We start from the raw sequence: 21,358 nt of genomic DNA, 5'->3' as shown, positions 1-21,358 counted from the left end.
ATACCTGCAATGGTGGCGTCCTTTTGTTAGGCTCCGTTTTGTGACGGTCTTCTCTGTTTCAGAGTGCCTTTGGTCGTTCCATTTTGGCTTCGTTTGTTGGTTTCCAGTACATTGACAGGAATTCAGGTGCGTTTTACGTGTGACTTGCGGTTTGTCCAGACTGCACATTTCAACGGTCGCCGCCATTTGAATTTTTACCTCGAGTTGATCGTTTTCCTGCCGTTCTCCCATCTCATACTCCTTCATTATCTTCGTCTGTTGGTTTCCTGGCATCAATATCCGTGAATTTCGCGTTTTCCGTCGAATTCTACTTGTTTTTCACCAGATCTGTACTATCTGCATTGTGACGTCACAATCACCCCACCAAGCCATCGACGATCGCGAGCGTTTGACTTTGGATTCTTTCTTTGCGCTCAACGTTTGGTTTCTGTCGTCACGTTTGACATTGGATTCTTTCTTTGAGCTCAACGTTTGGTTTCTGTCGTCACCCAAGACTTGCTGCTGCTGTTGCATTCAACATTTTCTTTCGTTGGCCTCTATGCACAGTTTGAGGTGAATCATGTCTGAGTCTGGTTCTGGTTGCGTAGAGAGTGATACCGAAGAAGATGATCCCCCTGACTGTAGGCGTTCTACTCAAAGTCCTAATTCATGTTGTCCTTTATGTTCTCTGGTGACAAGAGACACAGTTTCGCTGTTTCAACACATAAATGCAAACCACATTTGCTACAGAAATTTCCCGGATGTTCAGTTCTTAGAATTCCACAACCGTCGCTTATGTTCAGAATGTGGCTTTGCTTATGGTAATCGTTTCTCATTTTGCCGACGTTCTCTAGGTCCTGGTCGTGGTAGATGTCGTGGTTTGATGACCCATCCAAGTGCATCATCCTGGTTGAGTCAGTGTGAATCCACAGCTGTTAACGGTGATATTGGAATTCAGAATTCACCTGAGGTAGCTCCAACATCAGCTTCAAGGATTACTTCTTCATCAGTGCCTGTATCCTCATCTTCTAATTTGGTGCTCGAGGGTATTAAAGCAGCTTCTATGATGTCCTATCCAGCTGTTGGTGACATGGAATTGTCTGTTTTCAATTCACTGATGAACGAAGTTGTCACCACACCAGTTCAGACAGTTACTCATGTCCCAAAATCAGTTAGACCACTTCTAAGTGTGGTTTTAGCTAAAGAATTACGGTGTGCTTGTGAGGGTGGCCTGTGGGGCTTTGCTCGCCTCTTCATGCTGGCCAAAGCTACCCTTCGCTGTCCTCCTCGTGGTGGGAGAAAGAAAAGGTACGTTGTAAAGGAAATTTTGTCTTCTCGCCTTCAACGTTGGTTGGATGGAGATATTCTATCACTGTGGCTGGATGTCAAGGCTGAGACTAACCCTTGCCATGTTTCATTGAATTCCTCAAATACCGCTACCACAAATACTCGAAGATCATTGAGATTGGCTTCAGAAGGTCGATACAGTGATGCACTTCAGGCTTTGGGTTCACGAGGTTGTGCCTCTCATGACAGCAGTGAAGCTTTAGAAGAGTTGGCAAATCGACATCCAGTTCACGATCTTCCTGCTTGGCTAGAGGAAGTCCCACCTTCACTAGTTGTGGACTCTCAGGAGGTTATTTCTGCATTGGAAGCATTTCCCAATGGCTCAAGTCCCGGTTATTCTCATCTTCGAGCACAACACTTAATTGATGCTATACGAGGTTGCAATGTTCCAGAAGCGCAGTCCTGTTTAGAAAACCTAACACGATTGATGTGTCTCTTGTTGTCTGGAAAACTTGATCGCAACATTTCTCCCTTCCTGTCTGGTGCCCCTTTGACTGCTCTCCAAAAGAAGGCTGGCGGCATTCGGCCCATTGCTGTTGGGGAAGTGTTGCGTCGTTTGGCTAGCCGTCTTCGCTGTTCTGCTATAAAACCTCGCTTACCGGACGTCTTCTTACCATATGGTCAGGTAGGTGTTGGAATACGAGGAGGTTTAGAGGCAAGTGTTCATTCTCTAAGGTCATACATTGAAGAGAACAGTGCTAGACATGACCTGTGCTGTTTCAAACTGGACATGAAGAATGCGTTCAATGAATGCCATCGCAATTCATTCCTGAAGAGACTTGGCAGTGAATTTCCTGAATTGGTAGCTTGGGTACAGTGGTGCTATCACTGTGCTGCTGAGTTGCGCTTTGGCTATCATCACCTTACATCTACAGCAGGAGTCCAACAAGGCGATCCACTGGGACCACTGCTGTTCTCCTTAGTCGTCCTAGAACTAATGGATGAAGTTGGAGAAGTGCCTGGCTTAGACCTAAATTTGTGGTACCTTGACGATGGTACTTTTGCTGGCACACGGAAATCTGTCTCAAAGTTAATAAACTTCATCATAGAGAAAGGTCCTTCCCTGGGCCTTCATGTCAATTTATCAAAGTGTGAAGTGTTTTGGCCTTCAGGAGATCGAACACATCCAGAATTTCCACCAGAAGTACACCGGTTGTCAGATGGAATGGAATTGCTTGGTTCTCCTGTGTTTGGTTCATCGGATTTCTTCACTAATTGTTTCAAGAAGCGAGTCGATCAAGTAGCAAATACCCAATCTCATCTCTCTGATCTTGAAAATCCACAAGTGGAACTTCAGTTGTTGAGAAGTTGCCTGTCCATATGTAAAATCAACCATTTGCTACGATCTGTGAGACCTGGGGTTGCTACGAGCACATTGTCTATTTTCGATAAAGGGTTACGCCGATCTCTCAGCCGTATCACAAGATCTTCAATTTCTGACTTTGCATGGTCACAAGCAGTATTGCCAATTGGAAAAGGAGGTATGGGTATCCGGGAGGCCTTATCTACTTCACCTTCCGCTTTTCTTGGCAGCTGTAACTCAAATCGAAAGTTAGTTAATTGCTTACTGAAACGTAACCATCCTTCTCTTCTCACTTTGATCAAACCCTTGCCTGGAGAAGACGAAGCACGAGGAATCGTGCATAACCTACTTTCAAGAAAGGATTCACCTTCATTAGATTTGGTGACAGCTACACAACATCAGATTCAAATTCAACTAGATGACATCTCATTTTCCAACCTACTCAATTCAGTGAGTCTCAGAGATAGGGCTCGCTTGAAGACATTATCATCTCCTCATACTGGTGCATGGTTGCGGGCAACTCCAAACCGTAACTTAGGCCTCACCATGTCACCCCATGAGTTTGTTGTAGCAGCAAGATACTGGTTGGGTCTACCTGTGTTTCCGTTCCCACCAAACAGCATCAGATGTATATGTGGTCATCCACTTGACCCATATGGAGATCATCTTGTTGGGTGTGGTCATGGTCCACATCGTCTGAATCGACATAATGCTTTATGTGAGTCTATTTGGCAATCACTCCTCATTGATTCCAAACAAGTTGTGAAAGAACAGAGAAGCTCGGGTCAATCCAAATGCCGCCCAGGTGATGTCTTCCATCCGAATTTCTTGAATGGACGGCCTGGATATTTTGACATCACTGTAAGAAACACGTTGCAACCATCTTACATTGCTCGAGTTGCTGAAACATCAGGAGTTGTTGCAGAAGCAGCAGAAATGGGCAAGGATGATCGTCACCATGCAAGAGTATCTTTGACTGGTGGTACATTTTATCCGTTGGTAGTTGAAACACTTGGCCTTTGGTCACCAGACAGTCTAGAGACTTTGAAGTCTATATCCTCAAAAGTATGTGCTGTGTTAGCTGTTCCCTTCTGGAAGGCTTTAAAGAATTTGCTAGAGCAGCTTTCTGTTAGATTATGGATTTATAACGCTAGAATGATATCTAGCCGCATACTTGCGGAAGTAGCTGAAGTCCTTAGTTGGGACTTCCCTGTATGTGAGTAGGTGTGTAAGAAATAAATAAATATATATATAAAAAAAAATATATATATATATATATATATATATATATATATATTACTTCTTTTAACCGCCCTATGGGCGGAACACTGAACAATAAACTGCATACAGAGAGCATCCCAAAAAACCAGTTTGTGAGTGTACCACTTTTTAAAGTTCCACTTATGTCTAAGATGAGATAAGAGAAAAGTGTAAACAGTAAAAAATATTTGGAATGTAGACAGTCAAAAGGTAGAGGAACAGTAACATGTCCAGAAGCAGGTGTCACCGAAGCTGACAAGGCACCGCCGCCATAGAGTGATATTGCAGAAATTCTTGACAACCTCAGAGACAGGCTTACTGATGGAATAAAAACAGACATAATTGAAGAAGGTTGACAGTAGAAAGGAAAAACGAAAAAATGACGAGAAGATTCAACAACAGTTGACACCAACGTTGACAAGGCACCGCCGCTCACTAGGGATAATGCAGAAATCCTTGACGACATCAGAGACAAGCTGACTGGAAAAGTATCAACTGAAGAAGATTGATAGTAGAAAGGAAGAAAGAGTACATGATGAAAAGAAACACCAACAGTTGATCGATACCAATGTTGACAAAGCACCGCAGCCTATTAGGGATATTGCAGAAATCATTGACAACCTCAGAGACAAGCTGACTGGTAAAGAATAAATCGACATAACTGAAGGAAGTTGACAGTGGAGAAAAACAAAACAACATGACGAGCAGAGTCACCAGCGAGTGTTACCAACGTTGACAAAGCACCGCCGCTTAGAAGGGATATTGCAGAAATATTTGACAACGTGAAAAACGGCCGGCCGGGCCAACTGGTAAATCAGAAACGACAACTGACGAAACCGAATGACGACAAAGAAGAAAAAGCGTAGAAATAAGTGAACTAGAAGCCACAACCAAAGGAGAAAACACCCAAAACACAACAGAGCGTTCATTCCAAGAAGGGGGACCCTTGACCACAAAAAGGATTGACGCAAACTGCCACTGCGGCCGAAGCCGCCAATGGCGCCCTTGAGATTTGACTTGTGCTCCTCTTCTCTCCTCGCAGCTGCTAACTGGACAGTAGAACACGCGGTCAGAACGATCATATATACGGGATATTATATATATGCCCCCAAATATGGGTAGCCTCGTACCAGACCCTCTAGTGCCGTCATGCCCGGTTCCCGTATAACACGACAACGCCTGAGAGGGTCTGGGATCATCTCGCCTACCGTTTATGCTATTAGATGATCAAAGTAGGGAGAGAGAGGACTTCCTCTCAAGAGCGGAAATCCTAGCTAGTCAACAACGTGTCTGACGGCACGCGCTTTGAGGCTCCAAATTTTCCCGAATTGTACACGAGCTTCACGATTCGTATTGTTTTCGTATCCTAGGACAGTAATAGAGCGGCGCCTAGTGCATCCCGAGTCCAAGCTACCTAGACTAGTACTGCTGATCGAATCATATTGGACTTCACAGCTTCGTGCAGATAACGTGAATCGAACTCAGGATCGAGCTTGCTCTGTGAATGAATCTCTTTCCGTGCAGTAAAATAAATCTTTTCCCATGCAGCTACAGGAACGAAATGTAAACAGTAAATGTATGCAATCGGATATCACAGCTAGCATAACTTTGATGGAAGGATGAATTCATAATTAACTCAAGAGCATGAAAGTGTTGACGTTGGTGACGTGGGAGACACGTAGATGACGTGGGTGACACTTAGATGACGTGGGGTGACACTAGGTAAAGAAAGTAGGCGGGATGATGCCAGACCCTCTCCGGCGTTGTCGTGTATACGGGATCCGAGCACGACGGCACGAGAGGGTCTGGTACAAGGCTAGCTCTGGGTGAGGTAGATACAATTGCAGTTGAGGTTCCTTGACAGTGAAAAGTATTCTTTGATGAGTTCCATGTGACTGTTGTCTATTTTGATATTATCAAAGACGACCAGCTTGCTGGAGTCACCATCCAGTTCCTTGACGGGTATTACCTCTTCCGGTTCCAGTCTTCGGAATTTTCGATCCACCCTCTCGGTCTCGAGAAAGTCGTAAATTCTTGTAGCAGTTGATATTTTTGTTGGTCGGGATTGATGATGTACACGATCAACTCATTGGGATTCGTCCACCTCGTCAACATGTTACGCAACTGTGTCGTCTTTCCACATCTCGTAGGCCCATCCATGAGGTAATGACAATCGGGGAGCAGGAAATGACAACCATATTTTGACTCGCCTTGCCGTCTGGTGTCATCGAAATTGATGAGATCCATTTTATGTGGTATATATATATATATATAGTCTACATAAAATGTCGATTAACAAGTTTGGAACGAGCATGGAGGTCGACGATTTGCTGCAAATCACCCAGGACTTTTAATTGTAGAGATGTAGGACGAATTTGGTGTCGAGAGAATTAGTCCAAAATTCTGATGGGATAAAGGAACACCAAAGGACTATCACAACCTTGGACAAGGCCACGCGTGGAAGTAACATCGATGTAAACAACATGGTTGACCAGCAGAATGCACTCGGTACCAAGGTGGATGGTACCTGCCTGCGCTTCCGTATACGTCGCCATGTTGTTGCTGCGTTTGTACGTTTAAACATACAACACCACATCAGGAACATCGGCGGCTTGCTCTTCTTCAATCGAATCTTGTATACTACCTCACGTGCCAAAGTCACGTGCAACCACTAACGCCACTAATGTGGTTGTAATACTACTCTCTACGGCGGCGTTACACTAATCATGATTAGGACCGGTGTGAACAAGTGGCATTAGTGTACTAACGCCAAACTCATTATGATTAGGCCTGGAGTGAACACGCTCAGAGAGTGACATCCGTATGCTCACCCAGCTGATGTTGGTGTTATAGAAAAATGTTTAGGTCTTTTAAACGCGAAGACTTGCCGCTCCACATGACCTCGGCCGGTTTGGGAGCCGCGGGTGCCATGGTGGGTGTCTTTGTGAATGCCATCGCACACAGTGTGGCCGGGTTAGGTGCAGTTCTACACGCACTGACCATGAGAAGAATTATCTCAAGAAGGTGGAGGTCTGTCGATTTGCCTACACCGGCTACCAGAAAGAGTTGAACACATTGAAAGGATGTCTTCGAGGAAAAGAGTTCTACGAGGATATTTTGCTCTTTGAACTCAACCGATTGGATGACCTCGTCGGCGATATGTGTCCTCCCATTCCGGATAAACTAAGTAGAAAGTATTATAAAAAGTTCAAAGTTGACTTTCCAGGACCTTGTTCGGATGTGGCATCGCCACCTGTTGTTGTGCGTGAGACTTTAATATAAGGTTTTTATATAAACCCATATATACCAGTCATGGATGATTACGAGGTACCTCTCATTTCACCCTACGAAGATGTGCGACCCTTGGTCTGGAGGCCCGCCGCTTGGGTGATGGAAGACTTTCTTCGGTCGTGGCAGATGAATATCGGTGGCTGCAGTAATCTTTCAAACTCACCGTCAAACTACAACTCTGAACGGTCGACGAATTGTTGAGCCATTTATCGGTGAGTCACAGACGAATGGTCGTCTTGGATGTTTTCCTCAACTCCATATCGGAAATCCCTCAACTCCAACACCATCTCTTGAAATGGTTGCGTAGAGGATGGGTCGTCGAGGATATCAAATATCTTTGGCTTGATATTGGTTAATATATGGGTTCTGTGTGAATGCCATCGGGCAAGACTCGGCGTTTGTCATAATATGCGCTGAGACCGAGATTATCTTGCAAGTACGTCTTCATACATCCTCCCACTGTTCGGAAGTCTCGATTTGTGCATGGTCATTTCAACTTTGAAGAGTCGAGACGTAGCGCCACCAGGTGATATCGTTGTGCTTTCTGTTTATCCCTTTGGCAGAGGCTTTGTTCTTTTGACCGGCTGCATCGTCCACATAGTATCATTTGCTGCATAGGGCGATGGCCCGTGATCTTTCGAACTCTAATTTGAAGAGACCTGGGATTCGATTGCTCCATCGCTTCCAAGCCAACTATTCTTGGAGATGACTCTGAAAGTCTTGCACCAGTTCTGGTCTCACCGCTCGTCTAGGGTCTTGGTAGATAGAGCGATGTACAGACTGTTGGTGTCCATCTGGATCAACTCAAAGTCGCGACGATCCACGTACTTGTCGAGGAAGTCGTAGTAGAACTCGAGCATCCTCAGTTTGGCGAGTTGGTACACCGCGATGCCTACTTGGAAGGGACGTCTGATTGTGAGCCGAGGTTTTCGCGAATGCTGCTCGTAGGCGTCGCCGATTTTCTTGTACCCTGAGGCATCAAACCAAGCGCTTCTCATGTCTCGATTGACGACGTTTTCGTCTTTGGTGTAGATAGCGTTGGCCTGGCGCTTTAGTGCTTTGATGAGTTTACCGTAGGCGCTGTTACCAAACAGTTTAAATACTTCTGCCAATAGGGCCTTTTCTTGGTCCACATCTCCGGTGCATCTCGCCTCGGTGACCTGTTTCACAAACTACTCGAATATCTTCTTGGCGTTGTAGTCGATCATGCGATATGCGGCGTTGACCTCTAGCCCGTGTTCGATGTACCATCGGAGCACGGGAGCATAGAGGAGGATCTTGTTAGCAGATTTGGTGCCGAGTAGTTGTTTTCGTTTGTATGCGTTTTCTACCGGTGCGTAGTCCAACATGTCTTGAAGGTCGTCGTCTTCGTCCACCTCTCGATTGTGGAATAGGGGAGACATCTCTGAAACTCTTTCGCGAAGTTGTGGTGGAACTCGGATGTGTACCTCTGTGAAACCAAACCATGCTTTTGCAAGCAGTTTATCGATAAATGGTTTGACACACTGAGGTTTGTTGTGGTGTCGGACTTCTCCGGGTCCACAGGACAGTTTATTGGACATTGTCCAGAGGTATAGGACATTTGCATCGAATTCCACAACTGTTTGACAAAGGGGCGCGTTGTCATATTAATTGGATCTAATGCGCGTGACTCCGGCTTCTTGATATCTCGTGAACACCAGACTTGGACCGCTGGTGACCGCATTTTTCGCCATGTTGTAGGCCTCATTGTTAGGGGCGGAGAGGTTTGGTGTTTTGAGTTTTTATGGGTGCCTTGGAGTAGAAACTGTAGGGACACACCCGGAAGCGAGACGGCGTCTTTTAAGATGTCAACCCCATACTGATGATAAAGTTTCTCATCTTGGTGAGTGCTTTGCAAAAGGTTTGACATCGTGATCGTTGTAGTATCGCAACCAATCAGCAAATGTGGTCATCTCTCGTTCTCGGAATGTACGCTTGCACGATTTCCATTCTTCAAGGGTGAGTGGGCACTGGTTTTGAGTACCAATCTGGATAGTCGGGTAGTCCAGGGTATTGCAGTTTGTCGGGATTGTCGAACCACTCGTAGGGGAACCAGCTTCTCTGTAGTCGGCAGTCGGAGGCTTTGACCCATTTATCGTAGCTGGTGCCAGGCCCAAGGTAGTTCAATACATCCAGGAATCGGATTTGGGGGTCAGTAGGAACATGGTCTGGTTGGCCCTTTCGGCCACCTTGACCTTTTTGGCTATGTCGGTGATCTTACTCGCAAAGTGCTTTCGTATGAGGTTCGTATCCTATTTTTCACAATTAAACCATAGCACTAGGACTTGATCGCACCACTCTTGGATTCGATTCTTTTGTTTGGTTGTCAGATACTCGAGGTCTGGGAGATATCGTTGATGAAGGACTTCTCTTATCTGTTCTGCTCACCTCGTCGACAAAGTCTGCAACGAGTTGTTTGGGCATAGATGGGTGAAGGGTTGTAGCGTATCGCCTATAGAGGCCAAGATGGGTGTGCGATTGGACTCGAGATGTAGTGTCGTTGTGGGTGAGATAGTCTTCGAAGTCGTACCACGATGGCGTGTGGATAGGCTTCGTTTTTCGGTTTTGGGATCGGGAAATATTTGGCGGCTTGGGGCATCTTACATTCCCACCGACCGCGAGATCGAATCCAGCTTCTCGGATTGCTTAGTCTCGCGCGAGTGTCTGTTCGTACAAACAATCCTCTGTCGGGTTGATGTTTGGGGCAGTGTACCAACAGCAGCTGTAGAATTGAAATACGGTTCGACCGGCCTTCCGTCGACGGGAGCGCCTACGATCCAGCGCTCGCCACCGTGTCCGCATTGGGCGTGATGGATGCGGACACCGCACCGCGCTTCTGACTTTGATACTCGAGCCAACGAGTGGCAATTTTGCTCGCTTTTTGTTCGGGGTAGAACGCTTTCTCGTAGGAGGACTGTGGTTTGTCTACCTTGTCACCTGGACAGATGATTGTGACACCTTGAGCGCACTGATCTGCGTGCCATTAAAGATTCGAAGATTTGGTGAAAGAATGGGAGCAATAACCACACATATAGAGACCGGCTACCTTCTTAATATCTTTGATATTGAAGGCATGCTGCTCAAACATTCCAATGGTCATCGTGTCAGGATAGTGGGCGGGTTGTCGTGTCCATGGCTGCTCAGTCGGCTGGTACACGCGAATGCCCAACTTGAAATGTTTTTTGATTTTGTCTAGATTGTCTAGATTGGTCTTGGGTATATCGAGGCATTGCTCATTGTAGAAGGATGTAGTGAGCTCTGTGGCTTTGGTGGTGCTGCGTTCTGCTCGCACCCTTTGGTATAGAGCAAGACAGCGAAACAGACATAGGTTGTCATTTCACGTGTCCAGAGCAATGAGGCCCTCTTTCTGGCGCAGCCATTTGGGTAGGTATCCTGTTGCAAGTAGCGCTTCTCGTGTCTAGACGATGGACAGTCGAACTTTGATAAATTGTACAAACACCCCCTTGGTATTGGGACGATCTATGTTGTCTGTGGTGAGCCGCTCTTCTTCTTGTTTTGCTATCCAGTCGTGGGCTTGTTAGAGCCGATTCATTCTCTTGCTGCTGCATACGTTTTGGCTAAACAACATCTCTCTACCATCTTTGATATTTTGAATTCGGTAGGTGTAGGAGTGGTTGAGGTAGAATGCCGTCTGAGCGTGGGGTGTCAGCTTCTCCATCATTCGTTCGGTATGACTACGGTCTACATCTCGAAAGAATTGGAAGGTAACCGTTCTACGCACTTTGGTCACTCATTCTCGTTGACTTTCTAGTTCGTTCAAGAGACCGGCACCTTTCTTTGCGATGTGTGATGGTAGGGGTATGTGTCCCATTTTTGGGATGAATTTTTATGGCAGCCAAGCGGCATCGTAAATTTAGCATATCGTGACTCACTTTTTGGCTCGCAATGAGGCATCGACCTCTTCGCGAATTTTTTACAATTCGACTTGACCCTACGCAGGATCGTCGACGACTCCGCGCAGTGCCGAATATTGTCCAGTTTTGACAGGCGCGTTGAATTCGTCGTGCCATCACCACATCTCTAACTTCGGAGATGAGTTGCACAAGTTCTACTTTGCACAGGCGAGAGACTCTCTCGAGCCCGATTTCTCTTGCCTGCTTTCATCGTTGTTAGAACAACGGATTGGAGGATTACTCTCCGATCGCATTGAGTTGCTGAGACATAATCAGACAATTCTGTGCTTATACAATAGAGTAGATTATTTGTCTAATAGGGCACAACTTTCTTCTATAGACAGTGGGCGCACAATTCAGCAGCTATACTGCAGAAGAGTGACCCCTTATATATAGAGCGGTTAAAATGGTACAATCTTCATAAAACCTACTCACGTGCGCACGTGCTGGAGGACATTTGGGACTTTAATATCGCAATGAAAACTTCTGTGCTTTTGTGGGTTATGGCAACCGTGCCTATCGTGACAGAGGCATTAGTTTCGTTTATTTGCCAGCGATTGTGACGGTCAACGGTGAGAAATTTCGAAAACTGACGGAACGGCGCGAGGGGCGTGGATCTCTGCTATCAACAGAAAAGACCTGAAACAGATCAGTTTGAAGTACACACGCGTCTGTTGCGATCACTTCATAAGCGTAAAACCTTCTGCAACGGAAGACGAAACGAATCCGGATTAGGTTCCTAGTCAAGAACTGTGATATTCGTCAAGGTATTCATTGACTACAGAACGGTACGAACGAGTACAGCAAAGGGATGCAAAGAGAGAAGAAAACGACGAAACCGTTCCTCCACTTGATTGAAGTGCCTGTGCAAGCGAAATTACAGAACTGATGATGATGTAGCATCTGAACGCTATCATACATGCAGACCTAGTTATAGTTGTCGTCTGAAGATGTTGACAGGCTAAAGAAGCCGTTGCACTGTCTTCAGGAGGAAGTGGCAGCAATATACGGCATTCCGATTTCAAAGCAGTGTACTTTCAGAGAAAATTTTTTATCCGCCGTGTTGTCGCTGTGGCCACAAGTCGACGTCCTCGGACAACTCGCTGAGGGAAATTTCGTAAAGTTCTCGACTATCAGCGTGCTGCAATTTAGCATTGTAGCGACATCGGCTGTTGGAATCTAACAATCTGTCGGCTAACCGAGAAGAACAAGCCTCTATATAGAATGTCCCTGCTGTCCTCCACGCGTGGGGTGATCAGTTTAGCTCACGCGAGTGCAACCGGTCTATAGACAGTGGGAGCACAATTCAGCGGCTATGTATTAGTTATTACATGGGTGGCTGGTGTTTATGGCATTTATTGACGCGAGGCCTCACGGGATTATCAACGAGATAATTGACCGAGCCGGAGGCGTGGTTCAATTATCGAGGTGATAAGCCCTGAGGCCAAGGTGTCAATAATGCCATAAACACCAGCTACCCATGTAATATGTAATTTTTGTATGGGCGTGGTCGGGTACACTAGCACCAACTAGTGACGACAAAGAGAACAACCCCAGCAATCCTGCTGAATGGGACAGGTCATGTCAAGCAGCAACACCTGCTCTCCCCTTCCACTCTTCAAATTGCAGCGTTACATTCTACATGGGCAACAAGCAATCTAGATAACTTGTTTGTGTTTGTAACCTTGCTGAGGTAATTATTAGATTGTAATAGGTGTTATGTGACTGCCCTAAGTGTGTTGTGTTATGTTTGGTAGGTAATGGCTTGTGAATGTTTGTATAAGGGAACGGTGCTAATAGACTAAATGGCATTTAGTGTATTATATTTGAGCCTGATGTTTACTCTAGAATATACCCAGGGTATATTCTGTTGCTATGGCAGTGGGTGGATTATCGGTTATATTCTACCTCCACGTGACCTGTACAAGCGCTGTAACTGGCTCATATTGCGTACCCGACTACGCCCATATAATAAATGCTGCAGAAGAGTGACCCCTTAGCTATAGAGCGGCTAAAATAGTACTGTACAATCTCCGTATACTGCTAATTAGCTAATACTTGCAGAGAGTCATCGAAAACGTTAGAAAACTACCGTCTTATAGCCGTAGATGAAAACGAGAATGTGCTTGTCTTCTGCTAAGTACTCAATACTTGCAGATAGTCGTAGAAAATCTTATAAAACTACTCACTTATGCAAAGAAGAACACGAGAATTGTGGTTGGCATAGATAACTTAGTACTGATCACAGAGTCGTGGGTACCCAGTGGTGTGAGCGACTTATATGGTTGTATGAGATTTAGTAGTGTATCTGGCGTCACAAATGATACCACCTGACATTCCCCCATATTTTGCAGACTCGAGCCTTGTCCTCAAAGGGGGTGCGATGACCCGAAGAGGATGCGAAAATATGGGAGAGGGGCAGGTGGTATCATTTTGACGCCAGATATACTACTGAGAACAACAGTCACGGCTACAACATACAAATGTTTCTAACCGGCTTGATTGTTTTCTTAGATTGAGTTAGAGAGTAAACTAAGCACAGCGCAATGCGAGTTAGAGCGGCTGGCTAAAGCTAAGAAAAAACAGGTTGATGAACTAATGCATGTGATCACTACTCTTCGACTGGAAAAAGAGACACTGAGAGTGAAATGTAATGAATTTGAGAAAACTGTCGATAAAGGTAAGGAATTGCACGACAAAGCTACTAAATTGCTTGGCAAAGAACGAACTGAAGTAAAAAACCACAGAGATCAACTGAAGCAGAAGCAAGAAGAATTAGAATTTCAGGCTAAGAAGACAGACGACGCAGAGAAACTTGCAATATCATTGCAAACACAACTTGAAGAAGCTAAGCGACAGAAGGAAGTAGCTCTACATGAAATGGAAGGGAGACTGCAAGGCAGTGTGAAGGAGGTTGAAAGTCTTACGCAGGAAATAGAAAATCTAAACAATGAACGCTTAGCTTTAAAAAAGGCAGAGAGCCGGGTAGTAAACATGTCTGAAGAGAAACGGCGATTAGAAAAGGAAACTAACCAGTTACACAGACGTTTGGAGGAAGAGCAGACGAAAACTGCTGAAAAGGAGACTCTGGCTCAACAGTTGACGTCACAGTTGAGGTTAGGTGAAGAGAAAGTACTTGTATCTGATGAAGAGTTGAGAAAAATGGAAACTGAACTACATAAATGCAGAGAGAAGTTGACGACACTTGAACAAGGAAGTTACTCAAAACGCAAATTAGAAACTAGCAAGGCAGTGCTTGAAACGAAGCTGCAGGAGAAGGAGTCTAAAGAACAAGCGCAAGAGAATGATTTTGAAACTACGAAGAAACAAGCGTTAAATATTCGTGCTTACGAGGAAATACGTGACCGTTGCAGAAGATATCGCATTGAGCGAAACGAGGCAAGAGATGAGCTTGTGAAATTGGGAAATCTAAGCAAACGCCCATCATCACCAATGCCAACACGAAAAGGTGCAGGTTTGATGGAAACTACAAAGAAACAAGCGTTAAATGCTTATGCTTACCAGGAAATACGTGACCGTTGCAGAAGATATCGCATTGAGCGAAACGAGGCAAGAGATGAGCTTGTGAAATTGGGAAAACTAAGCAAGCGCCCATCATCACCAATGCCAACACGAAAAGGTGCAGGTTTGATGGATACTAATCACAAGTCACAGCAAAAGTTGGAAGGTTCTTCAGCTAGACATGTACAGGTCACTAGAGCAACAGATAGTGAGGATCGGGACATGAGACATCCTACAGTATTACCTACGCAGTATGCAAATTATAGATCTGTAGTTCCAGTGACTTCTAGTGGTAACGCAAATCATGTTGATGGTTGTTCATCTCGTAAACACCCAAATGCTACTACCTCATTACCCGTCAATCAACCAGGAGTTTTGTCAGTTAGTACGTTGACTCCAGTCTCTCAGTTATCTCATTGTAATAATAAGCACGACATAACTATCAATTCTACAGTATTTCTTCTTAACCAATTTGGACAACCTGAGTTTGGTGAGGTTGCTTATTTGGGGAAGACATGTGGTGATGTTTTTCCACAAGAGTACGTTGGTGTAGTCTTTGACTTACCAGGTAAGGTTTAGTTGCTGTGTGTAATTTTTATGTGCATGACCAACGTTTTGTGTTAACAGTTGGAAACATAGGTGGAAGTGACGGAAGTTGCCCATACTTTAAATGGTACATTATAAAGCAGTTGAATCATTTATTAGATCTGTTTTACTCAGTTTTGATTATCTAGTGCACCTAATCATGGCAAGCTGGTTCCTGCAGAGCTAGTCACATCTACGAAAGAGGTTGATGTCTAGACTCAAGGTTGTAACTGTCTGATTTACAAGGGTGTTATTACTAGTAGTTTGTTTAGAATGAATTTTTTGTTGACAAATTGTGTATGATGTCCAAGATATTTGTTTTCAATGTATATGATGTCCGGGTGCTATTGCTAGTGTGACTGTTGGCAAGTGTGATGGTAATTTTGAAGTACAGTACAGTGATAGACCTATTACATTGCGCTCATATCTCCCGCCTACCAAGAATAGACTAATAATATAATATCTTATTATGTGCAACTAATTTGTCATTAGTCTGATAAGTGTCAGCAACCCACTTGAAATTCAAAATGACTCTGTTTGTAGTACATGAGTCTGTATGTGTATGGTGCGTCTTCATAGCAGTGATCTGTGCTCGTTGGTTGTTCCAAAGATCTCCCAAGATACCATGTTATGTCAATAGAAAATTAGAATGCATTCAGATCAGTTAGTTGTTGTTTACGTCTGCTGATATAAGGCTTGTGCAGAAGTGTACTAGCTGAGCTAACACCTGTATCAGGATGCCGATGGTTGATGTACACTGCACACTGTGGTAGTCCGCTACCGGCTGTGCCCGCGTAACGTAGTATTAATATCAACCCCCTTACATCTCCCCTTGATTAAAACAAAAAACAACTAAAAAACTGTCCTGTTGATGACTTGGCAATCTCCTTCCGTCAATCACTGGCAACTCTTATCTAGGTGGTGTAATCGTCCAAATACTTGGGAGGCTTCACCAGTCGACCGCTCGCGTGGTATGACACGACGACTGGCCGGCTGATTGTTTCCTTGTAGCTGTGGACTGTGCATTGCGTTGTTCTGAGACTGAGTCTGGAGAGGGTGTTTTTTCGTAGTGACTTCGTGGGATCGCCTCAGATGTCGACGATTGCGAACGTATGTTCCACCTGTATCTCCATCCGCTTTAACCTGATACGATCTTATGCCCACCTTCTTTTGGACGGTGCCTTTTTGCCATGTGGACGACGAGGGGCGTGGTTGGATACGGACAATGTCTCTAGGCTGCAGAGGAAGAAGGTCTGTGGCGCCCTGGTTGTAATAACGGGCTTGCTGAGCTTTGTGGTGTGCTCGCTGGGCCGATTCGTCCGGACATTCACGGGGAACGAGTAGAGATTCCGACATAGGCAACAGAGGTTTAGTGCGCCGGTTCATGAGACGTTGCACCGGACTGGTCGCGAACCCTTGGCTGGGAGTATTTCGGAACTCTCGAGGAAAGCAAGCCACGGATCGCCCGCCGACTGCCTGGCTTTCGCCATCAGACGCTTAGTAGTTTTTACTGCATTCTCCACCTTCACGTTTGATTGTGGGTAGCCCGGGCTCGAAGTAACATGGTCAAAACCCCAGTTCTGGCTGAAACGACTAAACTCTGCTGAAACAAATTGGGGCCCATTGTCCGACATTACTGTATCCGGTATGCCATGCCGTGCAAAATGCGGTTTCAGTTTCTGGATGATGCTTTGAGAAGTGAGGCTGTCCAACCTGTCTACTTCCCAAAAATTGCTCATGTTGTCAACCGTGACCATATAGCCATACCTGTCAACAACGAAGAGATCGACGGCTACTTTCGCCCATGGTCGAGATGGGACGGTATGCGGGATGAAAGTCAGTTTCGGCTGAGCTGGATCTACTTCACGACATGTAGCACATCGTTGAATGAACGTCTTTACGTGGTCATTCATTCCGGGCCAGTAGAACAGTTCGCGTGCTCGCCGTAGGCTACCATTAATGCCGATGTGAGAAGAATGAAACGCGGTCATAGTTTACTGACGAATCGCACCAGGGACTATAATTCGCTCTCCGCGAAATAATACGCCGTTTTGTACTTCGATCTCGTCGCGTTAAGGAAAATAAGGTGCCACTGTCTGCAGTACCTGCGTCTTATTTTGTGGCCATCCTCGCATAACGATCTGCTTGACCTCCTGCAGACATCCATCTTGTTCTGTAGTCACCTGAATTTCCTTGCGTCTGGCTTCAGAGATTGGTAGATGCTGGGAGAGGTTGACAAATTCTAACTCCTGTTCGAAAACTGACTGCATCAGACTGATGGATTTACAACCGTTTGTGGAGGGGATAGGATTGCTTTGACCCCGTAAATGTGCTCGCGACAACGTATCTGCTACGAACATGTCTTTACCACGCTTGTACGTGACCGTTATGTCGTAGCCCTGTAATTGTATGAGCATCCGCTAAAGACGCTTTGGCGCAGAATGGATCGGTTTTTGGACAATCACTTCCAAGGGTTTATGATCACTTTCAATCGTCACATGGCTCTTTTGTGATTCCACAGACAATTTGGTCCCGGATCATATCCTCTGACATTGCCTGGAAATTGCAGGTCTTGACAAGAGTGCGAAGGGCTAGTAAGTGCTGTTCAAAAGTCTCTCCCTGTCCCTGCGTCCTGGTTCTGAAAACAAACCGTTCATACGTAACATTCATTGTGCCAATGAAATGTTGCTCCATTTTTGACAAGACTGCGGCCAGGCTGCGTCTGTCTGCCTCGTTATTGAGAATGCGTTATACACCTCCACACCAGCCTCTCCTAGGCACATGATGAACGTCGCTAGTTGGTATTCGTCAGATGTTCGTATATCCGGGACACCGTGGCATAAGCGTCCCACATTTGGCGCCAAGTACGCCAGTTGCGCACTCCGTCGCCCTCGACGCATAAAGGCCAGGGCGCTGTCAGCGTTCCTTGCATCAGTACCGTGCTTACCTGATTGGGCGCTGTTCGGGATGCGGCATATCTGTCAGAATCCTCGTTACGCTTGGGGTGCTTCTCAAGCCCTTTGACGTTTTCTTTAGCCATGGAAACGATTCACTCCTAACACCATGTGTCAGGATGCCGATGGTAGCTGTACACTGCACACTGTGGTAGTCCGCTACTGGCTGTGCCCGCGTAACGTGGTATTAATATCAACCTCCTTACAGTGAATACGTTTTACAACTTGATCAGCATTAGTACTAGTCAGATACTTTGGGATCAAATAGTAACATAAAATAATAGTTTCAAAGTAATGTAATATGAATACATTAACTATGCCACTGGTCATACCATTGAATGCTATCAATCTTTCTTTTGTTTGACACGATGTACCGTAGACTCGTGCCCAGTCCTCCGACCAACCACACTTGTGAAACCACATGGACCTATACACACGTGACAGCTAGCGCACGTGGTGTAACAACATAACGCGGAGGAGGACTGGGCACGAGTCACGATGTACAGTGCCGTACGTTTGTAGATCAGTCCACTAGCCAAAGCAGCAAATGCTATTTCAATCGTTCCTGGTAACATAGTACTGTGTTCCATAGCTAGACCAGCCAACTGCGGACTAGCAATCCGAGCCAATGCGATGCTTGACTGTCCCATTTCTAGCACCTCACCCTTCTCTCTCGGCGAGACTCTCTGCAACAGAAGATGAGCAACGACAACACGCATTACCGACGAAGCAAACTCAAAAGGAATCAGTAAAACGAAGATAAACGAAATATGTGTAGCAAAGTTGAGACCAATCTGAGAAGCAAGCATCAACAGAGACGATCAATCTTGACTCATTGCCGTACATTCGAGTAACAAATCCTGTAACCGCAGTAGTCTCGCGTAGCCAGACAGACCCCTTTCCGCCGCGTCATTCTTCCGCGCGAAATGGGGTCTGGTGAACAGCCTTTGCTGTCGCTGTGTGCCGCGTAGCCAGAAATCGGCTATCTAAAGACCGGATTTGGTTTCTTAACGCTTCACTAACGACCAGACTGGTACGCAAGCAATGCAATCCTATCTCATTAGCTTCTCTTGTTTCGTAGAGAACAACTCGAAGACTACAGCTAGAGTCGTTGCTGTTTGTGAAATCTGCATGTCTACAGCAACAATCAATTAAATGCGAACGGGGGAACGTTGACGTCGACAGGCTTCCATCTCCTAGGCAATCGTAGCGTTGTGCGCTTGTGTCACAAAAGGAGACTGAATGCGAACGTACTCGATGTGAATTAGGCAATGCACAAAACACATGAGATGATTACCCAAACACAGAAAGACGACTCATCTTGTTTCGATGACGTCAGCTCCAAGCCCTTCAATTCCAAGACCAGATATCGCTCACTCTGGACTGTCCGCAGTCGTTTTAATTTAACGTCAAAACAGCAAACAGCATCGAGTACGTTCGCGTCAATTCAGTGCGTTCGCATTCAGTCGACGTTGTGACACAAGCGCGCACAGCCCTAGACGTACGACGTCGAGCCTGCCGACGTCAACGTTCCCGTGGCCGCATTTAATTGCTGCTGTAGACATGCAGATTTGCAAGCAGCAAAGACTCGAGCTGTAGTCTTTGAGTTGTTCCCTACGAAACAAGAGAAGCTAATGAGATAGGATTGCACTGCGTGCATACCAGTCTGGTCTTTAGGAAAGCATTTAAGAAACCAAATCCGGTCTTTAGATAGCCGATTTATGGTTACGCGGCACACAGCGACATCAAAGGCTGTTCACCAGACCCCATTTCGCGCGTGGAAGTGACGCGGCGGAAGGGAGTCTGGCTACACGAGACTATCACTAGTAATTGAAGCTGTGTTTACACCCTTGCTTCCACAGCAATGAGCCTTCAAAGTTCTGAACACCATGGCATCCACGTACGCGTATGATCTAGATCGGTACATGTACGTACGGATCGGACGTGTAGTATCCAGAACAGTTAAAGACTTTTACGTGTAATCTGCTAGCATAGCGTCTCTGATCGTCACATTTTGGCGACGAGGATGACGGAATCTAATGCGGGTAGTGTTCCTACGACCGTGATAAGTGACGCGCAAGTGTCCACGGGGTGAGGCACATATTTTTTACCGGCGGACAGTTTTTGGGACGCTTGGACGCGTTTGACGAGCACACAGACGACTGGAATCATTACGCTGAACGCATGACGTTCTACTTCGCAGCCAATGGTATCAAGGACGATGGTAAGAAGCGGGCAATCTTTCTTTCAGCAGTTGGCGCCAAAACGTACAAATTGTTGCGCAGCCTTGTAGCTTCTAGCAAACATGGGGACAAGTCTTTTCAAGCCCTTTGTGACGTTCTCATTAAGCATCTTAATCTACGTCCTTCAGTCACGTTGCAACAGCTGTGGTTCAACAGTCGTGTTCGCCAATCAGGTGAGTCTATCTCCGTATTTGTTTCTTTGCTTTGGGAGCTTTCAAAATGTTGTGAATTCGGGAAATCATTGGAATACATGCTCCGAGATCGTCTTGTGTGCGGCGTTGCGGATGAGCGTATCCAACGACGCTTGCTGGCGAAACGGGATCTGTCTTTTGGTAGAGCATGGGACATAGCGCGAGCCATGGAAGATGCTAACAAAAACACGGAGGAAATCCAAGGGGGCTACAGTAACGCTGTCTCACTGCCGACTACGGCCAAGGTCCAGTACGTTCAGAAACGCCAGAAGAACAGCCCACCTTGCTACCGTTGCGGTGAATCTGGCCACAGCTCGGCTAGTTGTCGGTTCAAACACGCAAAAGTGTTTTTCTTGCAAGAAACTGGGGCACGCAGCTAAAGCGTGCAGATCAAAGGGCACACCTAAACAGGCAGTCACATCAAAGCCAACACGAGCTACCCAAACCATTGAGATGAACTATAAGCAGGACGGAGAAGATGAACACAGTGTGGCATACATCCACAGACTTCACAAAGGGAAGCAAGCTGCCATTAAAACTCAGTTATCAGTAAATGGAACACAGCTAGTGATGGAGTTGGCTACAGGTACGTCTTGCTCTGTCATCTATGAGGAGACCTACAAGAAGATATGAGGTCTCAATTCCCCTTTCTGCGGGACACTTCTACGGTATTGAGGGCATGCAGAGGGAAGGCCATTCCAGTACTGGGCGTGTTACCAGTTCACGTCAAGGCAAAGCAGGGGACAAG

General features: G+C 45.8%; 3 protein-coding genes across 3 annotated transcripts; 2 read left to right on the top strand and 1 right to left on the bottom strand.

Annotated features, from left to right (window-relative positions):
• The first annotated feature begins 489 nt into the window (after positions 1–489).
• Positions 490–3,875, top strand: LOC134187219 (uncharacterized). Its single transcript, XM_062655335.1, has one exon. The coding sequence runs from the start codon at positions 560–562 to the stop codon at positions 3,851–3,853; it is 3,294 nt and encodes a 1,097-aa protein (XP_062511319.1). The 5' UTR covers positions 490–559; the 3' UTR covers positions 3,854–3,875.
• Positions 3,876–9,667: 5,792 nt separating this feature from the next.
• Positions 9,668–15,551, top strand: LOC134187218 (myosin heavy chain, non-muscle-like). The gene is made up of 9 exons (XM_062655334.1): positions 9,668–9,763; positions 10,191–10,352; positions 10,407–10,499; positions 12,873–12,905; positions 12,964–13,011; positions 13,273–13,419; positions 13,630–15,205; positions 15,265–15,310; positions 15,372–15,551. The coding sequence occupies exons 1-9, from the start codon at positions 9,668–9,670 to the stop codon at positions 15,436–15,438; spliced, it is 2,268 nt and encodes a 755-aa protein (XP_062511318.1). The 3' UTR covers positions 15,439–15,551.
• A 1,053-nt stretch (positions 15,552–16,604) lies between these two features.
• Positions 16,605–17,213, bottom strand: LOC134187217 (uncharacterized protein K02A2.6-like). Its single transcript, XM_062655333.1, has one exon. The coding sequence runs from the start codon at positions 17,211–17,213 to the stop codon at positions 16,605–16,607; it is 609 nt and encodes a 202-aa protein (XP_062511317.1).
• Between the last annotated feature and the right edge of the window lie 4,145 nt (positions 17,214–21,358).

This window comes from Corticium candelabrum, chromosome 11 (genome assembly GCF_963422355.1).
Source record: "Corticium candelabrum chromosome 11, ooCorCand1.1, whole genome shotgun sequence".
NCBI classification, from domain to species: Eukaryota; Metazoa; Porifera; class Homoscleromorpha; order Homosclerophorida; family Plakinidae; genus Corticium; species Corticium candelabrum.
Note: the sequence above shows the minus strand (reverse complement) of the source record. Positions and strands in the feature narration are given on the sequence as shown.